The sequence below is a fragment of the Pan paniscus genome, chromosome 5 (genome assembly GCF_029289425.2).
Source record: "Pan paniscus chromosome 5, NHGRI_mPanPan1-v2.0_pri, whole genome shotgun sequence".
Lineage (NCBI taxonomy): Eukaryota > Metazoa > Chordata > Mammalia > Primates > Hominidae > Pan > Pan paniscus.
In genome coordinates this window covers 71,583,412-71,596,345 of record NC_073254.2, presented here as the reverse complement: position 1 = coordinate 71,596,345, position 12,934 = coordinate 71,583,412, and the positions used below count along the sequence as shown (strand labels likewise).

General features: G+C 36.3%; 1 protein-coding gene across 6 annotated transcripts in view; it reads right to left on the bottom strand.

The window, feature by feature from the left end:
• ZNF451 (zinc finger protein 451) overlaps window positions 1–12,934 on the bottom strand; it is a 114,070-nt gene that overhangs the window by 44,097 nt on the left and 57,039 nt on the right. For 5 of the 6 annotated variants that reach the window (XM_063604930.1, XM_063604929.1, XM_063604927.1 and 2 more), the window contains one exon: window positions 826–951. In XM_063604930.1, coding sequence (XP_063461000.1) covers window positions 826–951 — 126 coding nt within the window. Of the gene's footprint in view, window positions 1–824; window positions 952–12,934 lie in introns of those variants that run through there. The other variant, XR_008625632.2, reaches the window with a different exon arrangement.

The window sequence follows — 12,934 nt, the reverse complement described above, 5'->3', positions numbered from 1 at the left end:
TATAATAACCAATGGAATAAGGAGTCAAAAACATGCACGTTAAAATTACAAAATCATGGAGCTTATTCTGACCTGGGAGAATCTCTAAACTGTCCATTCACAGAATGAAACCCAAAGTCTATAAAACTAGTGATCTACTGAAATCTAAACAGCTGCTGGCCAGAGGCATGATTTAAATTTCCATTTTTGTACTTTAGTATGGAGTTTTTTACCCAATATATCAACATTCTGCTCCTAAAGGACATTTGTCACTATTGAGGGAATTCTTTAAGTAATTTCATTTGGGGCCTTCTAAAGCAAGTCAAGGAAAAAAATTATATCATGCAAGATTCTAAAAATGGGCTTCATTTCCACACAGCAGCTCATCTACAAACCTGCTTCAAATTTCTTCCTTTTAGTAATGGATTTAATTTGGAAGGATAAGCTAAAATTTGAGAAAGCAATCTGGTTCTATCCAGTAGAAAATAATCTTTCAACAGCTTATATCTATAAAAGCCCTGATAAACTCTTTTCACTCGTATGACAAAATAACCAGAAACTTGTTAATTGCTCATCTGCTTTGAGAAATCCATGATTTTTAATTCTCAAAAATGAAGTCCACTCAGTTAATTTTATTTTTTCTTTTCCTATATACAGATAAGAATCCAACAAACTAAAAATAGATGTAAAAAGCTATTATGAATTACTACTAAATTCATGAGCTATCTAGGGTACATACTGAGCTTTGATTAAATCATATCTTTTTTTGATTAAAGGTTTCTCTTTACCAACTTTATTATAAATAATTTTTTAATTATATAAAATACCAATTAAAATAGCACATACTCTGAATGCTCTATTCTTCTCTTCTTTCTGCTGTTTCTCCACTTCCACATGGCGGGCTAGACGAGCCAGAGTTAAAGCAACTTTATCCTTCTGATGATCAATATGGTCTTTACGTTTAATATTCTCCTATAACATAAAAATAATTTTCATTCCTTTTAACAAAATTAGCATTTGGATAATATACATCCATTCATAAAACAGCTACTATACTAAAGAACCATTTACTTGAGTTATAAGAACGTATTTTGTGTATTGTAGGTTTTATGTGGTATTTTATAGGTCTGTCAATTATCCACCAGCATCTTTGGTTTTCAAGAAGTTAGACAAATGAGCTGCTAAGACATTTATCATCTTTATTCACTTAAAAGCTGAAGAGTAAACTCTTCTCAGATCTGTCAGAGAGGTAGGGTCATCAGGCAAAGCGCCGACCCCTAAAATTGGAGAGAGAGAGGTAAATAAAGAACATCAACTTACTAAAGCAGAAACCTTCTAGCAGGAACCTCCATAGGAAACTAAACTCTAATGGATGCTTAGCGTGGACGAGCCTGAGAGTTAAAAACTCCAGGGGGAGCCAGCCATAGAGGGGCCCTCACACATGATCCTATATTAATAGATGCAGAAAAAGCATTTAACAAAATCCAGCACCCACTCATGATAAAAACTCTCAGCAAAGTAAGAATAGAAGGGAACTTTCTTCACTTTATAAAGATCATCTACAAAAAACCTACAGCTAACAACACATTTAATGATGAGAAACAGAAAGTCTTCACACTAAGATAAGGAACAAGGCAAGGATATCCCCTCTTGCCACTCACAACATTGTACTAGAAGTCCTAGCTAATGAAGTAAGATGAGAAAAAGAAATAAAAGATACACAGATCGCGAAGGAAGAAATAAAACTCTTTGTTTGCATCCACGTAGAAAATCCAAAATAATTAACAAAATCATTCCTGGAACTAATAAGCAATTATAGCAAGGTTGCAGGATACAAGGTTAATACACAAGTCAACTGATTTCATATATATCAGCAATGGACAAGTGGAATTTGAAGTTAAAAAATCACCATGTACATTAGTACTCCCTCCAGATGAAATACTTAGGTATAAATATAACAAAATGTGTACATCTTTATGAAGAAAACTACAAAACTATAATGAAATAACACATAAAACTTTTTTTTTCATTTTTATTTCACATTCAAGGGTACATGTGAGGGTTTGTTACAAGGGTATACTGCATGGTGCCGAAGTTTGGCCTTCTACTGATCCCATCACCCAGAGAGTGAACATAGTATCCAATAGGAAGTTTTTCAGCCCTTGTCCCCCTACCCTCTCTCTCTCTCCTTTTGGAGTCCCCAGTGTTTATTGTTCGCAACTTATTCTCCATGTGAACCCAAGATTTAGCTCCCACTTATAAATGAGAACATATGGTACTCGTTTTTCTGTTTCTGCATTAGTTTGCTTAGGGTAGCAGCTTCCAGCTGCATCCATGTTGCTGCACCTTTGCATAATGATTTCATTCTTTACTATGGCTGTGTAGTATTCCACAGTGTACATATACCACATTTTCTTTATCCAATCCACTGATGATGGGCACATAGGTAGATTCCATGTCTTTGCTGTTCTGAATAGTGCTGCTATGAACATACATGTGTCTTTTTGGTGAAATGATTTCTTATTTATTTTTGAAACAGGGTCTCATTTCACCACTCAGCCTGGAGTGCTGTGACACAATCATGACTCATCGCAGCCCTGACCTGCCAGGCTCAAGCAATCCTCCTGTCTCAGCCTCCTGAGTAGCTGGGACTACAGGTGCACACCACCACACCCGGGTAACTTATTTGTAGAGATGGAGGCTTGCTGTGTTGCTCAAGCTGGTCTCAAACTCCTAGGATCAAGTGATCCTCCCACCTCAGCCTCCCAAAATGCTGGGATTACAGGTGTGAGCCACTATGTCCAGCATTTTCCTTTGGATAATATACCCAGTAATGGGATTGCTGGGTAGAATCACAGTTCTATTTTTAGTTTTTTGAGAAATCTCTGAACTGCTTTCCACAGGAGATGAACTAATTTGCATTTCCACCAACAGTGTATAAATGTTCCCTTTTCTCTAGAACCTTGCCAATATCTGTTACTTTTTGACTTTTTAGAAATAACCATTTTGACTGCTGTGAGATGGTATCTGATTGTGATTTTGATTTGCATCTCTCTGACGATTAGTGATGTTGAGCATTTTTTCATGTTTATTGGCTGCTTGTATGTTGTCTTTTGAGAAGTGTCTGTTCATGGCCTTTGCCCACTTTTCAATGGAATTGGTTTTTTTCCTTGTTGATTCATTTAAGTCCTTATAAATTCTGGATATTAGTCCTTTGTCAGGTGCATACTTTGCAAATATTTTCTCCCATTCTGTGGGTTGTCTGTTAGCTCTGTTGATAGTTTATTTTGCTGTGCAGAAGCTCTTTTGTTTAATTAAGTCCCATTTTTCTATTTTTGATTTTGTTCTATTTGCTTTTAGGGTCTTCATCATAAATTCTTTGCCTAAGTCAATGTCTAGAAGAGTATTTCCTAGGTTTTCCTCTAGAATTTTTATAGTTTCAGGTCTTACATTTAAGTCTTTAATCCATTGAGTTAATTTTTATATATGGTGAGAGGTCTAATTTTACACTTCTGAATACGGTCAGCCAGTTTTCCCAGCATCATTTATTGAATAGAGTATCCTTTCTCGATTGTTTATTTTTGTCAACTTTGTTGAACATGAGTTGGTGAGTTGGTTGTGCCTGTGCTGCTTTATTCCTGGGTTCCCTAACTTATTCCATTGGTCTGCGTGTCTATTTTTATAACAGTACCATACTGGTTTGGTTACTGTAGCCTTGTAGTATAATTCGACATTAGGTAATGTGATGTCTCTGGCTTTGTTCTTTTTGCTTAAGAATGCCTTGACTATTCAGGCTTTTTGGTTACATATACATTTTAGAATAGTTTTTTCTACTTCTGTGAAAAATGACATTGGTAGTTTGATAAGAACAGTGTTAAATCTATAGAATGCTTTGGGCAGAATGGCCATTTTAATGATATTGAGTCTTCCCATCCATGAGCATGGAATGTTTTTCCATTTGCTTGTCATTTATGATTTCTTTCAGCAGTGTTTTATAGTTTTCCTCGTAGAGATCTTTCACACCTTGGTTAGGTGTATTCCTAGGTATTCAATTTTTTTGTGTGGCTATTGTAAATGGGGTTGTATTCTTCATTTGGTTTTCAGCTTAAATGTTATTGGTATATAGAGATGATACTGACTTTTGTAGTTAATTTTGTATCAAAGAACCTCTCAAGAAGTGGAGAGATATTTCATGTTCACAGATAGAAGACTCACTATTGTCAAGATGTCAGTTCTCCTAACTTGATCTATATATTCAATGCAATCACAATCAAAATCCTAACATTATTTTGTGTATAACAACAACCTCAATTTGAAGTGTATATGGAGAGGCAAAAAAACTATTAGCCAACTCAGTACTGAAGGAGAACAAAGTCATAGGACTGACACTAACTGACTTCAAAACTTACTATAAAACTACAGTAATCAAGACTGTGTGGTACCGTCAAAAGAAGGGACAAACAGATCAATGAAACAACAGAGTCCAGAAATAGACCCACATAAATAAAGTCAACTGATCTATGACAGAGGAGCAAAAACAATACAATGGAGAAAAGACACTCTTTCCAACAAATGGTGTTTGAACAAGTAGACATCCACACGCAAAAAACAATGAATCTAGACCCTGACCTTACACCCTTCACAAAAATTAACATAAAATGAATCACAGAACAAAATACAAGATACAAAACTATAAAACTCCTAAAAGATAACATAGGAGAAAATCTAAATGACCTTGTGCATGACAATGACTTTTTAGATACAAAAGCAAAGCACGGTCCTTGAAAAAAAATAATTGATAAGCTGCACTTCATTAAACTTAAAACTTCTCTGCAAAAGACAATGTCAAACAAATAAGAACACAAGCCACAGACTGGGAGAATATGTGCAAAAGACACATCTGATAAAGGACTGTAATCCAATATGTACAAAGAACTCAACACTAAACAATAAGAAAATGAACAGCCTGCCTTAAAAATGGGGAAATAGCTAAACAGACACCTCACCAAAGAAGATATACAGATTACAAATTAAGCATATGAAAAGATCAGCATATGTCATTAGGGAAGTATATGTTAAAACAACGAGATACCAATATACATCTATTAGAACGGCCACATCTAAAACACTGACAACATCAAATGTTAGCAAGGATGTGCAGCAAGAGCCAACTCTCATTTCATTGCTGGTTGGAATGCAAAATGGTATAGCCACTTTGAAAAACAGTTTGGCAGTTTCTTACAAAACTAAACATATTGGACTCCTTGGTTGTTACTCAAATGAATTGAAAACTTATGTCCACACAAGAACCTGCACACAGCTGTTTACAGCAACTGTATCATAAGTGCCAAAACTTGGAAGCAACCAAGATGTCCTTCAATCGGTGAATGGATAAACTTTGGTATATTCAGACAATAGAACATTATTCAATGCTAAAAAGAATTGAGCTATCAAGCTGTGAAAAGACACGGAGGAACCTTAAAAGCACCTGATTACTAAGTGAAAGAAGCCAATCTGAAAAGGCTGCATACTGTATGGCCACATATCACATTCTGGAAAAGGCAAAACTACGGTAACTGTAGTAAGATCAGTGACTGACAGGATAGTCAAGGAGGAGGGATAAACTGGCAGGGCACACAAGATTTTTAGGGCAGTCAAACTATTTTCAGTAATACTACAATGACAGATACATGTCATTACACATTTGTCAAAGCCTAGAGAATGTATAACACCAAGTGTGAACCCTAATGTAAACTATGAACCCTAATGTAAACCAAGCTCACATTAACATACAAGCAAAGTGGACAACTTATAAATCACTGTTTACCTACCAAAAAAAAAAAAAAAAAAGTAATGACAATTCTCCTGCTACAAGGTTGAAAGAAGGGCTGACATTCCTAAATAGAAAGTATATCTTATGCCTAAATTTTTCTAGAGACTAGAAGCACAAAATGTGTTAATGGAGGTTCACAGATTGAAACAAATGTACCCTGTGGTTTCTAATGAGGATAGTGGAGGTTTTGCATGGAGGGGTGGGAGGGGAAGAGGTAAGTGGACACTGTCTGACTGTACTTTCTGCTCAATTTTATGGTGTACCTAAAACTGCTCTTTTTAAAAAGTCTATTTTAAGAAAAGAAAAATAATAGATCTTCCCTGGCTTCTTTTTTCTTTTGAGACGGAGTCTTGCTCTGTCACCCAGGCTGGAGTGCAGTGGCGCGATCTCGGCTCACTGCAACCTCTGCCTCCCAGGTTCAAATGATTCTCCTGCCTCAGCCTCCGAGTAGCTGAGATTGCAGGCGCGTGCCACCACCCACCTAATTTTTGTATTTTTAGTAAAGATGGGGTTTCTCCATGTTGGCCAGGCTGGTCTCGAACTCCTGACCTAAGGTGATCTGCCCGCCTTGGCCTCCCAAAGTGCTGGGATTACAGGCGTGCACCACCACGCCCGGCCTTCCCTGGCTTTTTCTACCAGAATGATTGGTTACAAATAAAATATCACTCTTTGGGCAAATCAGTCACATATGTACAACCCAATTTTTATCTAAAGTGGGATAGTGGTGCACTGGCCAAGTCAAACAGCAGGTATGACTTCTTTCTAGAGGTAGAAAGAAGTTATACTGAAGTAAGCATATATAAAAAGGCCAAATTGGTATTTTCAGTATGAGGCTACACCTTTGCAGTAGGGATTGTTTATAGGACCACTTTAGATAGAAGTAACCCCAGCTCACTTTCTGACTACTTGGACAGTATACAGCCTTGCACCCAGGTAGTAGGTGACATTCTACTAACTTCAAAATATCCTTTTACAAGTTACAGGGTCCTCAGAAATGGCAGTCACAGGAAGTTATTTTTCTAAACTTTGATCCCTTAGTACAGGCAAATCTGCCTTAAAAGCAAATTAGTGGTTGAGCGTAGTAGCTCACACTTGTAATCCCAGCACTTTGGGAGCTGAGGCAGGAGGTTCACTTGAGCCCAGGAGTTGGAGACCAGCCTAGCTAACAGTGCAAGGCCTCGTCTCTACAAAAAAATTAAAAATTTAGCTTGGTGTGGTGGCATGTGCCTATAGTCTTAGCTACTCAGGAGGCTGAGGCAGGAGGATTGCTTGAGCCCAGGAGATCGAGGCTCCAAAGAGCTATGATCCAGCCTGGGTGACAACAAAGCAAGACTCTCTTCTAAAAAAAGGGGGGAAAAGGTCAAATTAAATTTATTCCTTGCAAAAACTACAAAATGTAGATACTACCTTGAGAAGGAAATTTAGCGTAGATCACAAATATAAACTTTAATTTAAAGATGCTGGTAAAATTTAAACACAGGTATACAGTGTGTTAACTTTCTCAACAGAGATAATACTTTCTAGGTTTTAAACTTTAACAAAAGTCATGCTTGAAAGTCCTGGTAAACCAAGGTCACATTAACATACAGGCAAAGTGGACAAGGTATAAATTACTGTTTACCTTCCAAAAAAAAAGACAGTAATGACAATTCTCCTATAAGGTTGAGAGAAGGACTGACATTCCTAAACAGAAAGTATATCTTATGCCTAAATTTGTCTGGAGACTAGAAGCTGCAGAAAATTTATCAAGATATTTCAAGTTGCTACCCTTACACCAAGCAAAATATTTCCTAATCAAACATTAAGTCACTTATGCAGCCATGTGGGTGTAAGGATAGGAAATCAAGGGATTTTTTTCATCTCTCCGAAATTCCTGTGTCACAACAATGTGAATATTCTAGGGACAGGAAGAAGGCCATGTTTTGGATAAATTTAGGTAATCCTAACTCAGGAAGAACTATCCTTGAATTGATGTTTCCACTATCATTTTACTTTGTTCTAGGCCATAATAAAACCATTTTAAGTTACTTTTGAAGTTATAGTCATTCAGGAAAGCTTTACATAATATTTATTCTTCTTAATGTTTACTTTAAAGCATACTAAATGAATCTGATGCAATACTTTTCACTGACCTTTGCATATACTCTTGATGCAAACGTCAATGAAAATTAAATTCAGAAACACAGCAATTATATATTCAGTAGGAAAAAATTTCAGTAATTCACTAGTCACATAAGTATATTCTTAAAACTTTACTCCCTTCAAATTATACTCACGTGCTATCAAAACATACTCACGACACTACGAAGATAAGTTGTTTAGCCATTTAAACATTCGTTTAGATCTCTTCAACTTCACTCTAAAATTAATCACTAGCCTACCATCTTGGAGGCCTTAAAACCTGTTGGGATTGTCATTATTTACTACAATTGTTTTTCTGATATTTAGCTATTAGTAGCCTACATATTTTATTTAACTACAAGTTGAGCTTCCCTAATCCAAAAATCTGAAGAAAAAAAAAAAAAAAAAAAAAAAGCTCTAAAATCCAAAACTTTTTGAGTGCCCGTATGAAGCTCAAAGGAAACATTCCTTGGAGCATTTCAGATTTCAGATTTTCACATCAGGGATGCTCAACCAACAGCTGTAACACAAATATTCCAAAATCCAAAAATATCTAAAACCCAAACACTTCTGATTCCAAGCATTTCAGATAAAGGACACTCAACTTGTATATGGTTATGTCTCAATAAATGGCCTCTGTTATTCTCTACTAATTCTGCTGATCTGTTTATTCTCTTTCACAACACTGAAGGGCTGAAAAGACCCACAAGCCCTAATGCTGAAAACAAAAGGCATCTTAGAATTGACTTTGGGCTTACTTCTTCCCTCTGAGGAGAAAGTTTCTTCATTTTTTTGTTTTGTTTTGTTTTCCTTTAGAGATAAGGTCCTCTGGCTGGACTCAAACTCCTGGGCTCAAGCAATCCTCCCACCTCATCCTACAGAGTAGCTGGGCCTATAGGTACATGCAACCATGCCTGGTTCTATTTTCTTCTTAAAAAGGAAGAAAAAAAGGAATTCTGGCTACCAATACTGAAAACAGATTTGGGAGAAATCTGCTAGGAGTAGAGGAAAAGGAATGGTAGTAGAGAAAGCAAGGGCTTCAACTCTGAAATCTTTGCCAATTTTGAACTGAGAAACTTTAAAACTGAGAAAACGGGTATATTAAAGAAAGATGTTTTAAACTGGGAAAAGATTAGGTATATGAGGCAGACTCTATTAGTCATATGATATTTTTCTTTTTTTTTTTTTTTTTCCAGACAGAGTCTTGCTCTGTCACCCAGGCTGGAGTACAGTGGTGTGATCTCGGCTCACTGCAACCTTTGCCTCCTGGATTCAAGCGATTCTCCTGCCTCAGTCTCACAAGTAGCTGGGACTACAAGTGTGTGTCACCATCTCCGGCTAATTTTTGTATTTTTAGTAGAGATGGGTTTTCGCCATGTTGGCCAGGCTGGTCTCAAACTCCTGACCACGAGTGATCCGCCAGCCTCAGCCTTCCAAAGTGCTGTGGCGTAAGCCACAGCACCCTGCCCATACAATATTTTTCCATTACAAATCTTGGCTTTGGGGGTCAAGGTAGCTGGTTAAAGGGGCCACTCAATTCTTAGCACTGAGAATTTCTACCATTCCCCTAATGCCACATACTGAAGTGTAATTTAATGTGAAATTGTAAAATTCCAGAACTCCTTTCCTTAGGCTGGATTTGCCATCTCCCACAATGCCCATAACTTGAATTATCACTTAGGTCTTTGGACCTAATTTCTAAGAAAGGTAAGGCTTTCAGATATGACCTGAATTCACTTCTCAAGCTAGAACTGAATTGGCTCTGATCCATGGCAAAAATCATTATTTTTTTTAAGTTTCATTTTGAGTATTAGCAGCTATAGGATCTTCAGGGTTATCCTCCTTGAAGTATTTCCTATGGTCACCCTGGACTAATGTCTTTAAATAAAACACATAATATTAAAGGGTCCATACCGACAGTGAATAAGCTATCAATGCTAGCCAATCAGTGTTGGGGAGAAGCACAGGAAAGCCTTAGGAAAAATATTGGGAAAATTGGAGGTCTTCCGTTTGCCAATACTTCAGATCAATCTCTGCATTAGTTTTCTTCCATACCCAGAATTGCATAGAATTAAGGAGGATGTAAAGCCAGAAGAAGCCTAAAGGCAGATTCTGGTTCAGTCACTATGAAATTCTTACATTCTCAAATATACTTCTTTACATTTTTATCTAAATTAATTTTAGGTAAAACATGCACAGAGCAAATTTCGGTTGTATCCTAGAAATGATAGCCATATTCAGGATACTGGTTACACCTGACGAAACATCTCCATGAAAGTTAAGCATACACAGGTAAAGCAACACTTCTAAACAACGTTTATCTTTTAATGTATCCTGGTAGAGTTACAGCAAAAAGTCCAAGTCTAGAAATGACAACCTGACACAAAATCCCATAATCAACGAAATAGTAATGTTAAACTTACATTTCAACATCTCTTCCCTATTAGTACTAATAGATCAATCGATTAGATACATACTTTTCTGACAGGATCTCACTTTGTTACCCAGGCTAGAGTGCAATGGTGTGACCACAGCTCACTGAAGCCTCAACCTCCTGAGCTCACTTTTAAGCAATCCTCTCACTTCGGCCTCCTGAGTAGCTGGGCCTACAGGCATGTACCAACACTCCCAGCAAGTTTTTCTTATTTTTTGTGAAGACAGAGTCTTGCAGTATTGCCCAAGCTGGACTTGAACTCCTGGCCTCAAGCAATCCTCCCATCTAGGCCTCCCAAAGTGCTAGGATTACAGGCATGAGCCACTGTGCCAAGCAACACTTGCAGTTTTTAAGTGAAAATGATCCTGTAAATATACATATGAATAAAATCTAGAAAGCTATATAAATCAAAATGTTAAATAGTGGTTATTTCTGTCTGGAGGGTTTTTTCTTTTTTACATTTATTTTCTAATTTTTCTACAATCAGCATATGTAATAAAATTGTTAACAAATTTTAATTATTAATGAACAAGACTATATAAAGACAAAAATGTTAAGGATCTCAGTCTTTTGTTTGGGAACATAATGGACTTGGTTTAAATCACTAATTTTGCCTTATAAAAATATGTTTAATATATATCCTACAAAAATATAGACAGAAATGCTGCATCTAGAAGGAACATAATCTATTAGTAAATTGTATGTAACTTTTCTCAGATTTTTGTCCCTATATGTATAATGACTGGGTTACATTATTTTCCAAACTCAACAGAAACATATTAATCAAGAATTAAGGAAAGTCACTTTCAGCTCAACAAGCTTAATGGCTATTGGGAAAATATTTTTACACAAATTTCAAGCCAAACACCGTTATCACTTAAAGCAAAAAACATTTAGCTAAAACACAAATTTGTATTTTTTTTTTTTTACATATATGGTTTTCCTAAAAGCATGTCTGATTTTGTATTTTAAAGTGTATTTAAAATACTGATGAAAGTACACTTAGTCAAATTAAAAGCTGAAACTTAAAAATATATGCTTATTCAGCTCACTTAGACCTGACCTTTTTCTATTCTTCTTTAGAATGTAAATATAGAAAGCAGGATTCTTAGTTTTTCCAATCACAAAGATAAGTTCTCTTAGGTAAGTTTAACAAATGTGCTCAAAAGGAAGCTAATTAAACACCAAAATAAATTTTTAGTAGAAGCTAAATTTCTACTTAAGTAACTTCAGATGAATGTATATGACTTCATAGATGAACTTTCTGTTAAAATTCATCTACAAATGCCTATTTCTTGAACAATTCACTCTCAATCCTGAAAATGTAGTATGGTTTAGGAAGCTAAATGCCAGACAGAACTGGCTCTAAACTGTTTTATAAAAAATTTTTCGGCTGGGCGCGGTGGCATGATCACGCCTGTAATCCCAGCACTTTGGGAGGCCGAGGTGGGCGGATCACGAGGTCAGGAGATCGAGACCATCCTGGCTAACACGGTGAAACCCCGTCTCTACTAAAAATACAAAAAATTAGCCGGGTGTGGTGGTGGGTGCCTGTAGTCCCAGCTACTCAGGAGGCTGAGGCAGGAGAATGGCGTGAACCCGGGAGGTGGAGCTTGCAGTGAGCTGAGATTGCGCCACTGCACTCCAGCCTGGGTGACAGAGCAAGACTCCATCTCAAAAAAAAAAAAAAAAAAAAAAAAAAATTTTTTCTTAGAAGACCCATGAGTATATTTTTTACAAATATTAAATTCAGGCAGATCTTTCACTTTATTCTTCATACATCACTCACCGAAAAGTTGAACCTCTGAGTAACTTATTGTGATAACTAGCTAAATCAGTTACTTTAAATGTTTGCAAATATCAACTCAAAGGGAATGCGGAATTAATGGAGTGATTTTACTTTTGCAAAGCAATTTCTAGAAAACAATATTAAAAAGCAGGACTAGGTAAAGAAAATGTAGTACATATACACGACGGACTACTATATAGCCCAAAAAAAAAAAAAAAAAAAAAAAAGAATGACATCATGTCCTCTGCAGGAACATGGATGGAGCTGGAGGGCTTAGTGAACTAACACAGGAACAGAAAACCAAATACTGCATGTTCTCACTTATAAGTGGGAGCTAAATAATGAGAACCAACGGGCACAAATAGGGGAACAGCAGACATTGGGCCTGAATGAGGGAGGAGGGAGAGCACCAGAAAAATAACAATCGGTTACCACGCTTAGTACCTGGGTGACAAAATAATCTGTACCCCATACCCCCGTGATACAAGTTTACCTATAAAACAAACCTGTAAAAGTACCCCTGAACCTAAAATAAAGGCTTTAAAAAAAGAAAAAAGAACAAAAAGCTGGGCTTCATAGAAGAAATTATTTTATAATAGCTCATAGCATTGTACTACTTTGTGGCTTTTTAATGATAAAGAAATGACTTATATTTGTAAATCATTATTACTAATTTCAGAAAGCACTTTAGTTCTTGATGAACCAAAAAGCTTCCATTTTATATTTTCTACAAAATTACTTTAATAGAAATATGAATGTATTATGAACATGAAGTCAC